This window comes from Saccopteryx bilineata, chromosome 7, assembly GCF_036850765.1.
Source record: "Saccopteryx bilineata isolate mSacBil1 chromosome 7, mSacBil1_pri_phased_curated, whole genome shotgun sequence".
NCBI lineage: Eukaryota > Metazoa > Chordata > Mammalia > Chiroptera > Emballonuridae > Saccopteryx > Saccopteryx bilineata.
In genome coordinates, this window is record NC_089496.1 from 90,325,793 (window position 1) to 90,342,490 (window position 16,698).

The 16,698-nt window shown below is 45.7% G+C and overlaps 1 protein-coding gene across 2 annotated transcripts in view; it reads left to right on the forward strand.

Annotated features, from left to right (window-relative positions):
• WBP1L (WW domain binding protein 1 like) overlaps positions 1–16,698 on the forward strand; it is a 74,790-nt gene that overhangs the window by 18,840 nt on the left and 39,252 nt on the right. Inside the window, exon 1 of one of the 2 annotated variants that reach the window (XM_066240297.1) lies at positions 9,634–9,810. The exons of the other annotated variant lie outside the window; for it this stretch is intronic. Within the exon in view, the coding sequence (XP_066096394.1) occupies positions 9,784–9,810 (27 nt within the window). The 5' untranslated portion in view covers positions 9,634–9,783. Of the gene's footprint in view, positions 1–9,633; positions 9,811–16,698 lie in introns of those variants that run through there. 2 annotated transcript variants of the gene reach the window in all.

Here is a 16,698-nt window from a genome sequence, read left to right on the forward strand (position 1 = left end):
AGTAACAAAGAGTCTGTGCTATTCAAAATGTAGCAGATTCAGGGTCGAACAGGCTTCTTAACTCTGGGACTCTTCAGAGGCTTAACGGGAGAGCGAGAGGGCCTGCATCCTGAATGTCCAAAAGGGACAGTAGCAGTCTTTGACTACAGGGGCCTGTTATTGCAGAAATGACTGCCTCGGGGGGCCTCTGGGCAATGCTGATAGAAGTAATGAATGCTTAGAGTAGTAAAGTAATTGGCCCAGGGTCATGAGATAGGTGGTTGCACGGCTGGTCGAGAAAATTGAAAGGTAAATCTCCCCCTGGGCTGTTCCGGGGGTTCCCTGGGAAGATCTCTGTCCCTTCAGTAGAAACCCTGGATTTTACTCCTCTAACATTTTCAGACCTTTAGTCTTGCAGGTGGAGATGGTAAATAACTCTGTCACCAGCAGATGTAAGGAACAACTAAAATGGATGTGAAAATGGTATATATGAACCTTGAGGTCTCTGCAAGGATGATGATTCATTGTATTTCTCACTTGTTAGCATGGCCTTGTCTGCATATTGAGCATACCTTGCCCAGTATATGCATCTTGAGCAAAGTGAAAGACTAAAACAATGGATTAAGTGCAAACATAATAGCACCTGCTAATTTTCTTCAGGGAGGAATGGTGGCCTGAACTGACTTTCCTTATTTCTGTGACAGGGATATTTTCCCAAAGTCACTTCCAGATTTTTCCTCCTAAACCTTACACCTATATAGTAGCACCTTTCTGCGCACTTCTTTGCCCTAGTGATTTCATGATTTAGACCCCAGGTCATGGTGTTTTTAAAGTAGGTTTACTTACTGCTGTTATCCTGTGTTGCCTCACACACTATATCCTGGGAGGGAGTGAGTACAGGGTTCAGGTGTGGCCTGTGGTTGAACATTAAATGACGAAAGGGCCAGTATTCCCTTCATCTTGTATGATACCCCTCTCCAGTTTCACCCTGTTAGTCATCATTTTACTTGGGGGTGTGTTCCAGGAATTTCCCCACTTGCTACAATTTACGGGAAGGATCAACGGAATGTTTTCTTCTGGTGTTTTTGAACATGAAATCTCAGAGCTGGATTAGATTTGTTTACCACATAGCCTAAGGAGGGAGGAGGTAATGTTTGATTTACATAAGATCCAGGAAATGAGGGAAGGCATGGTGCTGGGAGCTTTGCTTTTAACTAAATCTTACTAAGTTTCACAATCCTTTATACAGAACAGGCAGCTTCCATGTGTTGCTAATGGAGTTACCTGGGGAATGGAAGACAAAACCAGGAGCAGCTTCATTGCCTTCGCCATAATCGAAAAACAAATGTTGGCGATTTAGATCACGTTCCAGCTCTACCTTGAGGAAGGGCTTTTAGCTTTGGAGGTGGCTTAAGTACCTTAAATCCCTCAGCTGAGAAATTAGAGACATGTAGATAATGAGATCCCCAGAGGGTTTTCCAGTTCCTGCGTCAAACCTATGAGCTTGGAGGCATATTCAGGTGCTGTCCTTATCTCTTTCTGTTTATCAGGTTGCTCTGGCCAGGAAAATGTCGCCACGCTGATGTTTGGGGATTCAGCCATATTAGCTTCATTTTTATAACCTTCTATTTACTCATGAAGTCTGCTCATCCATGTAACAACCTTTTCTTGAGGGATTATTTTGTGCAGGGCATTGCTTAAGTATTGTGAGAGACACAAGTGAAAGTTACGCATCTTGCCCTTAAATTGCTTGAACTGTAGGAGGTACGCCTAGGAATAAATAACTTTGCTGAGTTTATGAGCACAGAAAAGAGTGAGTGGATTTTTCTATAAAAGCACACCAAGATCACCTCTCTCTGGAAAATGTGAGATTGCTCTTACAACCTTAAACCGAGAGGGCTGGGAGCGGCTTCCAGGGACTCAGAGTGGACGTGCCCTTAATAAAATGACTTTCAGTGTTAGTCCTTTCTGTGTGCCTACTACTGTCGCATTCCCATTCCCACCTAATGTGGACCACGTCTCTCTGTTTCGCCTAAAGTGTAAATAAAAGTGAAAGTGAAAGTAAAATCAGATTTAGTGGAGACGCAGAAGACTAATTTTCCTAATGGACTTCTCTTTCCAAGTTATATCTGAGTATCATGTAGTTTGTGTGACCTACATCCCTCCTTTTCTTTTTATTCTGATCTTTAGTTTAAAGAACAGTTCATCAGGGGGCACAAAATGTGTCTGGGGATAGCCCTGAACTGTGGCTAATTTTTATGTAATTCTTGGTTACTTGCACAGTTTGGTTGAGGTTGAACTGCTTCTAGGGCAGGAAAAAGGAACCTTGCATTTTGGTTTGAAAGCGAACAAGGCTGCTGTTATACTTGATAAAACTAAATTTGCAGATCCAGCAACAGCCCATTAACCATCAGTGACAGCCCACTGTCATTGGGGAGTTTCGGAGACTCTTCTGGAGAGAGCAGCAAATATCTGTCCATGAAGGTAATAAATATTGTGGAGTGATTGGTTGTTAGCACAGAAGGATTTTCTTGTTCGTGGGCAGAAAAGCCTGAGGCAGAAACCTTAGGAAGCTGTGTAAACTGGTTTCAGCTTCTGCTACTTTCATTTCTCTATTTAAGTCTGAAACTGTATCCTTGACATGGGTGTCCCTCTGCCTGTCCCACCCCCTAGAATGGAACAAAATCAGCTCCAAGATGTATCATATTTTAGTAGTAAATATAATTAAACAAGCAAAAAGAGAGCCTAAGATACTTAGTAAACTAGAAATTCCTGTCCTTGATATTTGTGGCACTACTATCATCATTAGAAAGAAAAAATGTGGTCAAAGGTATTCAGTAAAGACACACGTGTTTAGGGCCTCTGTAGTCTACCTCTGGCCGACCTTTGCTTCATCTTCTGCCTCTTTCGGATGCCCAGTGTGCCCTTGTTTCCATGGTTTTGGCCATGCCTAGTGTGCTTGCCTTTCCACCCAAACCCTCCACGTTATTTTAATACACATTGGCCATTCTCTCAAAAGCCTCCCTTGTTCAAGCTCTTCTCGGACTTACTGTCTTTACTCCTTCCCAATATTTATTACGAAGTGCCTGTGTTTGTTTCTGTGTCTGCTGTCTGTTCTCGTTAATAGGTAATTAAATAAATAAATCCTCCAGGGCAAGACTAATTCGTCCCTCCTTCTCATTCCCATGGTGTATTGTGAATGGCTGTGACTATCAGGTCTCAAAAGAGGAGGAAATGACAATCATAATATCAAAATATTTTCTCTATATGTGTTCAAGACATTTTGGAGCCAGACAGACCTAGCTGGAATGCTGGTTCCACTGCCTACTAGGTGTGTGTCCTTGAATGAGTTACCTAACTTCACTGAAGCTCATGTTTTCCATCTGTTAAATGTCAGATATAAACATACGTTAGGGTCCTCCCTCTCTGAAATAGATCATCTGATGATTACACTGCAGGTGAGAGCTGTATGCTCAGCCTTCTTTCTGGAAAGACTCAATAGTAGGAAAGCATCTACAGGTTTTTATGGAGACTGTGTAGAAGAAATTAGCCCTGTGACTTGTCCTGCTCAGAAACCAGGAACAGTTGTTTTCTTGCCTCAGCAGGCTTGCTACATGCCTGCCTTTGTCCAGCCCCAGGACATAGATAAGCTAGTGTTCTTGGCTTCTGGCAAGAATTTCTACGTGGCAAAGTACTGAGAATCTTTGTTCTGAGTTTGGAATTCTTCCCATGGCCTTCCCCAACATAATTACTTCAGGATTTTTTTTACTGATGCCCAGCCCTTACATTCATGACGTGAAGATACTCGGTTTGACGTTTACTGCAGTGCTCACCTTGCTTTGGGGTTTGAATTAGCATTCACATCTAGTTTTTTTGTCAGAGCTCTCAGGCATTTAAGTGTGCCTGTGCCCAACCAGAGAAAAATAAAAAGGTCTCTTAGATATCCTGTGTCTGCCTAGGAGTCTCTATTCACTGCTACTGGAAATACAGTGGCCTTAGGTCTGGAGAGGAATGATCTTTAACCCCAGAAGAACTGGCCAGGTGACCAGTGTGTGGGAACAGGTCACCAGGTTACTGAGATCCAGGCAGGGGAAGATTTTCCACTCCAGCTTGCTCCTTGTATGGGGACCAACTGTGTACTGGGAACAGATGGGAACTTTTGGGCTTTCCCAGCCGTTCACCTCACAGAACTCTGGCTACAAAGTGGCTCAGAATGGGGAGTCCTGGAACCCTGACTCCACACTGCAGGACATCACTGTCAGATCCTGTCTAAGTGGCAGTCCCGTAAACAGGGTTCTAGTGCACTAACCAGAGACAAAGTTTAACTGACCCTCAATTCTGATTTTTGTCTTATAAATGACTTCTGATCTAATATCCTGACTCTTGTATTATTGTAAAGAAAAGAGTCTTGAGAGCAAGAGACTTCACTAAAATCCTTGCTCTCTTAGCTCTGTGACCTTGGTCAAGGTCTCCACATGCCTCAGTTTCTGCAACTGAACAATAGGGGCAGTAGTACCTGCCTCGTGGGGGAGCAGTGGAGGGGAGTTGTGGCATTGTGAGATGTTAAATGGAGTTCCGAGCACAGAGTCTGGCTGACTGTCAGTGCTGAACAAATAATTATCTTTTCCCATCTCCATCCCAGAATTAAAAAGTTATAAATATATAAACTGCATAGAAAAATGTTGCCAAAAGATTCGTAAATCTACTGCAGTGAAAGAATGAATGCCAATGGCTGTGGATGTATTTACTGTTGCAGTATATCTTCTTAAATAATAAATTAATTAGAATACAGAGCATTGCCTGACCTGTGGTGGCGCAGTAGATAAAGCGTTGACCTGGAATGCTGAGGTCGCCAGTTCAAAACCCTGGGCTTGCCTGGTGAAGGCACAGAGAGTTGATGCTTCCTGCTCCGCCCCCTTCTCTCTCTCTCTCTCTCTCTCTCTCTCTCTCTCCCTTCTCTAAAATAAATAAATAAAATCTTTAAAAAAAAGACTACAGAGCATTACTGTCTTTGGGGATTTTCTCAACTGAGATGAAAGGGGCTGATCAGTAGAAAGATGTCTCAGACACTCTTGGGGCCATAAACAGTTGTTAAACTGCAGCATTTGACAACATAATCCTGCGCAGTCCTGGTTTAGTGTGGCGCTTTTTTTTTTTTTTTTTTTTTTCATTTTTCTGAAGCTGGAAACAGGGAGAGACAGTCAGACAGACTCCCGCATGCGCCCGACCGGGATCCACCCGGCACGCCCACCATGGGGCGACGCTCTGCCCATCCTGGGCGTCGCCATGTTGGCGACCAGAGCCACTCTAGCGCCTGAGGCAGAGGCCACAGAGCCATCCCCAGCGCCCGGGCCATCTTTGCTCCAATGGAGCCTTGGCTGCGGGAGGGGAAGAGAGAGACAGAGAGGAAAGTGCGGCGGAGGGGTGGAGAAGCAAATGGGCGCTTCTCCTGTGTGCCCTGGCCGGGAATCGAACCTGGGTCCTCCGCACGCTTTTTTTTTTTTAAATTGATGAATTCGTCATTGAATTTAATTTTGCAGCCCTGGCCAGGTAGCTCAGTTTGTTAGAATATTAGGGGGATAGCCAGGTTTGCAAATTCGATTCCCATCCCTGCCGCCCTCCGCGGGGGCCCAGACACATACAAGAATCAACCAATCGAAGTAAGTAGAACAACAAATCGATGTTTCTCTTTCCCTTCCTCTCTCTTTCAAATCAATAAATAAAAATTTTTAGAAAAGGTAATTGCTTAAGAAAAGGCGGAGATATAGGGATGAAGAGTAGGAGAGTGAGTGAGCACTTAGGGCAACAGGGAGAGCCGACTGGCGACCGCCCGCTTCCGCATGCGATCCAGGCTGTGCAGGATGCCCCTTGCCCCGCCCGCGCACTGGGCAGGCGCCAAGGCTCCACACCACGCCTGCCCTACAGTTCTCACCCACCCTTTCTCACCTATGGTGCTTCCAAGTTTCTCCATGGTCAATCCTGTCTGAGGACAGAGGCAACAGGAGTGAGCCTCCAGGGTGACGACGGCAGTATCCGGTGAACTCACGAGCTTGAGCCGGCGGTCAAGCCGCATACCCTTGTAACGCGGCCAAGCGCCAGTGCCGCGCTGCCGATTGGAATGCCGGCGGCCGTTCGAATTCTCGCGCCAACACTGGCGCGCTGGCAGTCCTGCCTTGTCCCCCAATGGGCATCCTGGGAACTTGGTGACGTTGGCCGCCTTCCTCTCTAGAAGACCAATCAGGGATTCGAGAAAATGGCGTAACTCTCAAATTCCGTCTTTAAAAAAAAATCTCTCATTTTTTTCAGACTAGCAGAAATTGTTACTGATCATCTTGCCTCTTAGATTCTAAAGCGCAGTGGTGGGATTCAGCCCATTTGCACCGGTCTGGCAGAACTGATACCTAATTTTTTGTTGAGTTCGGTGAACGGGTTGTTAAAACGGCACTGGTCATCAGGGTTCTCTCTAAGGTGGGCGCCTGGGCAGCGGCCCAACGTGTAAATCACAAATTTACGTTCCTTACTTTTTCTTTTTTACGTTCCTTACTTTTTTAACGTTCATTTGTGCAACAGTGTATTCTAAGCACCGGTAATAACGTCATTCCGTCGTCCATAGGTGAAAAAAATTACAAGTGAGGACGCCAACCAAGAAGCAATATGGAAATATCTTAACAGTTTTGTTTTATGTCAGGTATTATTTAATATTTTAAAACTCTTATAACAGTCTAGTTTTGTGTACCTCTTTAATTCGTGTGTGTGTGTGTGACAGAGACAGAGAGTCAGAGAGAGGGACAGATAGTGACAGACAGGAAGAGAGAGAGAGATGAGAAGCAACAATTCTTTGTTGCGGCACCTTAGTTGTTCCTTGATTACTTTCTCATATGTGCCTTGACCCGGGTGCTACAGCAGACGGAGTGATCCCTTGCTCAAGCCCGGGACCTTGGGCTCAAGCTGGCAACCTCCGGGTCTCCAACCTGGGTCCTTGCATCCCAATCCGACACTGCGCCACCACCTGGTCAGGCTCTTTAATTCTTATTTAAGTATTAAATGCATGAAATAATAAACTGCTTTTCGGTATAGAGTTTTTTTATACTTAAAACTGTCTTTAGGACAGAGAACTGGTTGTTAAATTATTTGAATCCCACCACTGCTAAAGCTTACTACTTTGTCATTGGGTTATGGTAACATTTGCAGGTGTGGCAAAAATGAAGTTGCTTTCTGGGAATGCCTTCATTTGTTAATTTGGCCTCTTCCCCCCATCCCCAAACATACAGCCCCAGCCCAAATCTCAGTTCTCAATCAGGATTGGTTAGCAAGGGGCTAGGGCAAGGAGACTTAGATTAGTGAAAAGTAGCCATTGTCTGTAATCACTCTGTTACGGTATTGTGCTAGGTGTAATGCTTTGGGTTTAATGTTGCCCTGCACACAGGAATGTATAATCTTGTAAGAAGAAAAAGTAGAAAAATGCTGATTAGAAACACTGTCTTGAGTGGCATCCATAAAAGGATGATTCATTACGGGGAAATAAGGAAATCTGTGATGCAATTTTGATCATTTAGATTGAACTTTTACAAAATTATTTTTGGATTTATAGTAATTTTGTTGCAATTCCACATATTCAGAGATCACTGCTGATGACTATTGTTTAGAAATGAGGAATGTTTCCATAGCCCATCAGAGCAAGAGTTCTTGAGTATTTTGCTCATGGTGGTATCCCCAGTGCCTAGAACGTGCCTGGCACACTGCAGGTGTTCCACAGGTGTGGGACAAATGAATAAGTATGCTTATGCCATGGTACTCTTTCTGTAGAACTGCAAGTGCCCTGTCTTGTTAGGTGTGTTCAGATCAGAGTTGTTCTTGAAGGGCAGAGGGTGACCTTTCCTTTAGTTTTGGCTGTCAAGCTGAATAATGGTGCATGTGTTTTGTGGTGGTCAGCTGTTGCCAGGGAACTGAGAGAATGAAAGGAAGGTGTTGAAAACAGCTTCTTTGCTCTTTCCTGTGTGGCTGTGCTTTGATGTCCAAGCCTGCCTTTCTGGCACTTTGGCCTATAGGCGAGGACTGTACCAAGGCAGGGGATAGACTGTCTAAATGTGCCTTGAGAATACATGTATGTTGAGGAATGGCTTCCTAGGCCTCAGACACCTTCAGCAGCAGAAGCCACTTCTTTCTGCACATTTCCCCTCTTCTCCATAGCAGTGAGGCTGCAATTCATTCTTTTTCATGAGCCTCGAGGAGATGGCTCAGCTGGCTTGGCTCATTCATTTCCTTGTCAGAAAGTCGGTGTGACCTTGACTGTCAGTGGGAGATGTGCAGCAAGCACATTGTGTTTGGCTGGATTCACTAAAGATCGAAAAGTACTTTTGGCAAACACACTGTGCTGTAAGTGTTGTGTACTGTTAATTTATTGTCCTAGGTGGGGGTGATAGATTCTAATTTGCAAGAATCATTTCTGATGCCCAGTATAGTGCCACTCCCATGGAGGCCTTTGATAAATATCACTGAAAAGAAAATTGTTGCGGAAAATAAGGTGAGATATACTTGCTTTGAGTCATGGGAAATATATTTAATTTGCATCTTAAGGAATTAATAGAAAGTAACTTTGGATTTATAAAGTTCTTCTGAATAGTGTTCTCCTTAAGGAGAGTCATCTCAGCAAGTCCAAATCCAAACATAGACCTTTTGTCCTTTGCTAGTGTTTTCTTTGGTAGAGGATTCCAGGTGCGACAGAGCTACTGTGTCCTGCTGTTCAGGGCACCTGGGCCAGATGACAGCTGGCTTACACCACTGAATAGGAAACGATTTTGTGCAAAGCTTGATGTTAGAGAGTCATTTTCTCCATAAACTGAGCTTAGAGAGGAAGGCACGATAAACCTAAGGTGGTGAACTTTTAAGAAGAGTTGGTTTAAATATAGATGATCTGCTTTCCTGGCAACTTGGAGGCTGTAGTGGGACTTGTTGTACCTTTTGTAAGACAAGTGAGGAAAGATGTTGGCACCTGTACGTGCGCAGTTTGTTTATGAAATAGAAACTGTCTTGTTGAAGTGAGGGCTCGAGAGGTCAGCGTTCAAGGTAGCCTGTCCTACCTGAGCTGGGGAAGAGGTGCCTCTCCACCCACTCTGCAGATTGCCTCAATCCGTAGAGAAAGTTGGGACAGCAAGACAGAAAGCACTGTTATTTATTGCACACAGACTCTGGTGGGGGTGGGGGTGGAAAGGTTCTGTAAAACTGAGTCACTCAGCTTGATTTTCTTTCCCCAGGAGAAGCAACAGTACCTCAGGGGTTGTAGTGTCCACTCCTCATTCAGAGAAACAAGCTCTTTTCAGCTTTAGACTCTTGATTTATGTACACCGGAGCCTGCTCAGAGCCCATGGGAGCTGGTGGGGGGGAGGGGTTTGCCTCTGTCCACTGTTGCAGGCTCCAGCTCTAGTGGGTCCAGCACTGGCCATCGTGGGTTTGCAGCACATCCTCCTTAGTATTCCACAGCAGCTGTCTGGAGCTTGTTCTGCTGTGCCTGAACTGATGTCATTTCCCCCTTGGCAGACAGCTCGGGCTCTGCTGCGTCTGAGATATGTCACGAGAAGGTGGGGGTGGGTCAGAGAGCCAGGCAGGGGGGAGTAGTGAGGAGAGAAGGAGGGAGAGTGCCTGCTTGGTCCCAGGACTCTGTTTACTTTCTCTGCTCAGCTCGGGAAGGCTGCTCAACGGGAACTGCGGAGCTCGTAGGCCCGCCAGGGGAAATGCTCATTCCAAGACCTTAACTTGTAAAAGCCTTTTGTTGCAAAACGTTAGTGTGGACGATGCTCTTACAGGATGCCTTTCCTTTTGGGTCTTAGACAGGTAATGAACTGGTGGGGGGTGGGAAGGGAAGAAGGGTGGGAGCTTGTTTATGGTACTACTGCTTGGGGTGGAGGGAACCTTTCTAGAAAATGTCTTGCAGTTATAACAGGCCAGCTCCCATACAGAAATTTCCAGTCTTCCCTTCTTGTTTGCCAGTGGCTCCTTACATCTAGAGCCACTGTATTCTTAACCCTCAACATCCCTGAGTCTCGCTGGGGCTGTCCATTCTGATTTTCCTCTAGACTCCACAAGACCATTTTCAGAGCTTCATGGAGGAAACAGTTTGAGAGGTTGATGTGGGGGGAGGGGGAGAGACAGAGTGGGCTTCTTGATCAAAAACCTTTTTATTCCTTCTCTATTTTAATTTGGCTATTTAGCAGAGATTTCTTCACAGTTCAATGGTTCTAAAGGGATTTCTGAGTGGGGAGAGGGCACCTTCTTTTAAAGGGAAGGTTTCTCCCTTTAAGCCTGTGCTCAGGACTGTGTGGCTGAGGGACATCCTGCAGACGGGTGTGGGTGGGGTCGACCTCCTTTTGGCCTTCCAGACTGGTTTTTCAAAACCAATAGACCCCTATGGCCGAGACTTGATTGCTTTGGAAGCGGCTATTTGAAGTAGGGGCTCTACATTATAGCCAGTAATCTAGTGTGGGATGAGAAAACAGTAGCAAGTGACCAACTGCTGTCTGCTGCGAACACAGCTGTTGCCAACTATTTGTTCCAGGGCTTCTGAGAGTTGGCCACCCCCACCCCCTCCTTGGTCTGAAAGGCATGTCTGTATCGGAATGTGTAACTGTAACCAGTAGAGGCTGTGAGAGGGGGTGGGGAGGGACACACACCCTCTGCTGCCTGTTTCTGGGTGAGGAAAAGCCATAGAAAAGATCTGACCAGAAATCTTAGAGTCCCTGCTAAGGACTGCTGGTCTGATCTCACTCAGAAAAGTGCTAGGTGAGCAAAATCTCCCTTGGGTTGCCTGAAATTCTTTTAAGAGTAAGCTTCTCTGAAAAACTCCACTGTTGCTGATCTTCAGCGTTCGTTCCTTTGATGCAGCTGATAGGCAGGGAGAGGGGTTCCACTTAAGCACCTCTTCTGTCCCCCAAGACGGTGTTTTTAACCTATGAACAGAGTGAGCACTGGAGGCTTTTGAGCTGCATTTGAAATGGGATGGATGAAGCATCCCGTGCTACGTCCCCTGGCAGGAAGAGTGCCTGGGACGGAGGAAAGAGCAGGACTGGGGGTCAGAAAGACCTGTGTCTATCTCCTGGCTCTCTCGGGATCTCGGCAGGGCTGGCTTGCTTAACTGCTCTGGACCTCATCTTTGAAACGGAAGTAATAAAACCTTTTACTCAAAGAGTTATTATTGGGAGGATTTCACGAAAGAATGTATTTAAAACAGTAGCACCTTGGATGGCTGAGAGAAGGCATTTAGTTAAAAGCATAACTATTATTTTTATCTACTCATTCCTAAAGGATGCAAGAGTCCCAGAAAGTAGAAGCTGTGGTGGACAGATTCCTTTACAGAGGTGGAGGTGTGGTGGGCAGGAACTCTTGCTCTGGTCATTTAGTGACTACCATTGTGTGTTGACTGACAGTTGGGAGGCTGTGGCTTATTGAACCGATATACTGTTGATCTTTTTTTAAAAACATTTTACGACCTGGAAATGCTGAGGTTGCCGGTTCGAAACACTGGGCTTGCCTGGTCAAGGCACATATGGGAGTTGATGCTTCCTGCTCCTCCCACCTTCTCTCTCTGTCTCTCTCCTCTCTCCCTCTCTCCTTTCTAAAATGAATAAATTAAAAAAAAATTTTTTTTTTAAATTTTTAATTTTTTTCCCTTGATTTGAGAGAGGGGGTTAAGGGAGAGAGGTGGGGGAGAAGGGAGAGAGAGAGAAGCAACAACTTGTTGTTCTACCTAGGTGTTTCATGTGTTGAGTGTTTCTCCTGTGTTCCCTGAGCGTGTGGCGGGATGGGGCATGAGTCAAGCCTGTGACCTCGGTATGCTAGCATGATGCTCTGTCCACTGAGCAACCAGGCCAGGGCCTGTTAATCTTATGTATTGGAGGGCAAGAAGGGGAGATTCAGTGCCTTCTCCTCAGTTAAATGAGAGGATGCAGTAATGGGTAAAGGGCTGGTTTGATTGTCATGGGAGCATCTCAGTGGACCAACAGCAGGTGATTCTTTAGCTCTTGTTTCTGAACAGGTTCCTAGTAGAAGGCTGAGTTACTGGACCTCTTGAAGGCCCTTTCTGCCCTAGGCTTTTGTGATTCAAGCCTGGCCTATAAAAACCTTGGAGTATTTTGGCTATAAAATTCTGCATATTTCTAGGATTTCTGGGTCTGACTGTAACTGTGTTCTTTGTTGGACCTATGTAAAAGCCAGCCTTCTAAAGATTACTCGGTGATAATTCTATCTTTAAAAAATAACATAGATTGGCCGTGGCCGGTTGGCTCAGCGGTAGAGCATCGGCCTGGCGTGCGGGGGACCCAGGTTCGATTCCTGGCCAGGGCACATAGGAGAAGCGCCCATTTGCTTCAGGTCGGGGGAGGGGAGGTGGTTTGGAAGGCTTTCCTCAGGAGGTGATACCTGATCTGAATCTTGAAGGATGAGTAGGAGTTTACCAGTCATATGAGCTGGGGTAAGAGCATTCTAGACAGATCAGGTTGGGAGTGTTGTTTTTGTTTTCTCCTGTGGATGAGAAGGGAAACTGTCATGTGTGAGCCTTGGTGTTAAAGAACTTGGCTCACCGGTTATTGGTGTCCTTTATGTCACAGAGAAGGAGGAAACCATTAGGGTCCTTCAGTCTAATAATGCGTGTGACATGAATTCAGTGTCTGTAAGCCTGTAGCTTCCTTCCAGTGAGCTGTCTTAACTGTTTTTGCAAGGAACAACTAACACAGAGTTGACTAAAGAATAAATAGCTTTTGTGCTTAGAGGAGCTAAAATTCAGAAGAGAGTCACCTGCTGAACTTTTTGGGAATGGCACCATGTACCAAATTTTGGATAAAACACACAATTGAGCATGCTATTCTTTCATTTTCTGGCAAGATTAGAAAATGAGTTTTGTGGTTAAGAGAGACTCTATCATGTATACCTAACATATGAATTACTGATTTCTAGGCAACAAGATTGCAATAGAATGTTCTTAACCTGCTGATTTGCATGAATTTGATTTCCTGTTTGATTCAGAAGGCATTGATTTTTGTAATGCTGGAGGATTCTCTTATGACTAGCATTCTGTATCTGAAAAGTGTTGTGCATCTTTTCTATTCAAAGAAGGTTGTGCACACAAAGAGTATAAACTCTGTCCTTGCCCTCAAGCGGTTTACAGTCGGGTAGAGGAAATAGAACAAGTATGCGGGTAACTGGAACATTTGGCAGGTGGTGCTGGGTGACATTACAGAGGACCAGAGTGCTTCAGGAGTGAAAGAGTGAAGAGAGGGCTTTCTGCAGGTGGCTCTTCTCGCAGTCTGGTCATCTCAGTTGTTGACTGTAGGTGTATGGAAGGAGCAGCTGATACGTTCTAGTCTATGGAATGCAGGCTAGGTCCATCAAGGCAATAATTTATATCCTGTACCTTGGAATGTTGCCTTTCTCTGTGGGAGGGGCCCACTGTGCCCCAAATGGTCCTCACTGTTAAAGGGAGATGATCCCTGATAGTGGAAATGAGTCGTCGCCAGTAAAACTGGGGTGAGTCTGGAACCCTCTTGGGAAGAGTGCCCCGCCATGTTAGAATTTGTAATGGCTGGGGACATCTAAGAGGGACCAACTCCTGGCCCAGGGGGCATTTGCATGCTTGAAAAGGGGAGCTGGTACCTGCAGGCCCTTGATTGACTTGATGCTGATTGTCAGGACAACCAGAATGTTGAACCCCAGTTACTCCCTGGGCATGGTAAGAGATTGTAGGGTCTTATAGGACAACACTAAAAATGCTGTGGTGTTAGCCAGCCTAAAGCTCAACAGAGGACTCAGTGTTGACTTCCAGCCACCATTACCTTCCAGTGTGTGCTTAGCCTCTCTCTACCACGTTCAGGACACATTAAGCAAGATCCTGCTTGGATGAGAAGGAACTGGCTATATAGAGTGCAGCACATGCCAAGGTGACACTTGGTGTTTGAACAACCTGAGTTGGAGCCAGAATCCTTATTGGAACTGATTTGTAAAAGTCTTGTAAGTGACAGCACCACAGAACACCCCAGTTCCCTATTGTCCCCTAAAGGTGAGTAAGGGTGGCTGTTATCTAAGTCTTTTCAGGTGAATTTTTAAACCATAACCATCTCTGTTGCAAGAGGTGCTTTTTTCTTTTAGAGGAATGTAGCTTGTTTTTCATCACATTCCTGTTATCAAAGCAAAGAGAAACCAGTGGACTGGACAGTGATTTAGTGGAGAAGAAACCTATTTGCTGATTTTGAAACTTTTATCCAGGATGAAGCCAAAGAAAACATTCACTTCCTCCAGTGACAGCCCATGAGTGTGATCCGCCCCTCCCACCCCTTTCCCTCGAAGAGGGAAATTTTAGTCCAGAAAAAAATAATTTGGGGCAACTTAAAAAACTAGGCTATAAAATGTCTCCTGCCCTAATTCCCTACCAGCCAGACACTCGTTTCTTACCCTCCCCACCCTTAGCACTTCTTGACTGTGCTAATTTGAAACAGCCCTGCAGGTTGACCTGCTTTGGCCATTTCTGTGCCCCTCTGGAGCCATTGCTTCTCTGGGCAGGGCTCAACTGGGCTTGAACCCTGGCCCTCACAAAAGGCCTCTGTTGCTGGTTGCTGGAAATGGTGATTCAATTAGGCGACTGGCTTGACCTGTCTTGTTCTTTTAACCGAAAGGGAGAGGAGAGGCAGTGGCGGAAAACTATGTGCATTTCAGGAAAAGGGGAGACATACTTTGAGAATGGCTGGAGTGTGACAGAGCTTCTGTCCCTGGAAGTGGCTCAGGGTTTGCTGGGACTGTGATGCATTAAGTGACACTGGTTCCCTTGGGCGCTGTGTGAAGGAGGTCTCTATTATTGTTTGGGTCTCTTGCTTAACACACCTCTCAGGAGCTACTGCAGAACTGTGACACGTGGTCCCATTCTTGTTTTCAAATGCTTCCCAACTTATGTGGTTTTCATCAAAGGGTTTGGAAATCCCTGGTTACCCACCAAGCCGGGAGGTGACTACCTGTGCCCTCCCATTCCTCTGGGTGTGGCTCTGGAGCATGGTGAGGAGGCCCAGGACAGGCTGGGGCAGGCTGCCAACAGAAATAGAATGTGTATTCACACTCAGGCTTGGGTGAGGCTCCGGATTTGTGGGCCAGGCTCAGATTGTGCTGGGTTACTGTAAACCTGTCATGACCAGAGAGCCATGAGTAGGTAGGTCTCTTCTGCGGTCCTGTGAAATCACATCACCACAGCTTTGTAGCCAAAAGGCATAGGGAGTGTGGGGCAGGACTAGCCCCTGAAGTTACGTTACCATCAGTCACCAGGATCAGTACTTTCTGAAGGTTTTGTATGTCTGACCCTTTACTAGGGTGGGTGCCCTTGAAAGGTAAACATCAGTCTTGTACAGCTCAAGGAATTTATAGAGTGGTCGAGGAGACCATGAAGCCATCTGGCAACAAGGCTGGATTGGACATGATTCTGCCCTAAACTGTGTGGGAAAATTTGTCTGGAACAGTGGTTCTAAATTAGGGGTAATTTTGCCACCTTATCCAGGGGCATCTAGCAACGTTTGGACATTATTGGTTATTACAACAAGGGGGGGGTGTTGCTACCTGCATCTAGTGAGTAAAAGGGACACTGCTAATAGACATACTACAATGTGCAGGGCAATTTTCACAGTGAAGAATGATCTGACTCCAAGTGTCAATATTGGTAGAAACCCTGGGCTAGAAAATACTGATGAGTGATGTTGGTATGGTCCACTCTGCTTAGGAAATAGTCACGAAAGTCACAGGCCTCAGGAAAGGTGGAATGTTTTAATAAAGGGAAAACAAGCACCTTTTATTTTTTTGCTGCGTTCTAAGCAATACATGTTAGTTACATGCTCAGAGATTTAGAATCGTGACATCTTGGTTGCCCCTAATCAGCAAGATCTGGTCACGAGGGTAGGTACAGAGTTAACATTTTATGGCCAATAGATAAAATCCAGCCCTTCTGGAACTGATAGTCTCTTAATCTGAATAATCTGGATGAGCAACCCTGAAGGTTAGGACCTCAGTGGTGCCCAAGCTACAGTTACTTTAATAACAGGCCATATTTCAAGCCAGGTGCCTACTGCTGTGGCTTGGGTTTACTGTATCTCTGATAACATGCTAACTTCTCCCTTTTCTAAATCACCTTTTAATCTTTAAGTATAAGGTCTTAGAGTTCAGAAAGTTATTTAAAGTTATTCAGAGTATTTTGGAGATGGAGCCTCTGGATTCTGAAGAATTTTTATGTTTTAATTTTGTGTCTCTTTGCAGGGAGACCGTTTTTAATGTGACCCCTTGACCGAGGTAGAAGTAAACTGTTTCCTTGAACAGCGTCATACTTTTTACTGGAATTAGATCTCTGGTATTAGTCTACAGACAAATGGTCACACAGGCACGTCCAGTTATTTGTTCTTTTTTTTTTTTTTTTTTTTGTATTTTTCTGAAGCTGGAAACGGGGAGAGACAGTCAGACAGACTCCTGCATGCGCCGGACAGGGATCCACCCGGCACGCCCACCAGGGGCGAGGCTCTGCCCACCAGGGGGCGAGGCTCTGCCCCTCAGGGGCGTCGACCAGAGCCACTCTAGCGCCTGGGGCAGAGGCCGAGGAGCCATCCCCAGCGCCCGGGCCATCCTTGCTCCAATGGAGCCTTGGCTGCGGGAGGGGAAGAGAGAGACAGAGAGGAAGGAGGAGGTGTGGGGGGTGGAGAAGCAAATGGG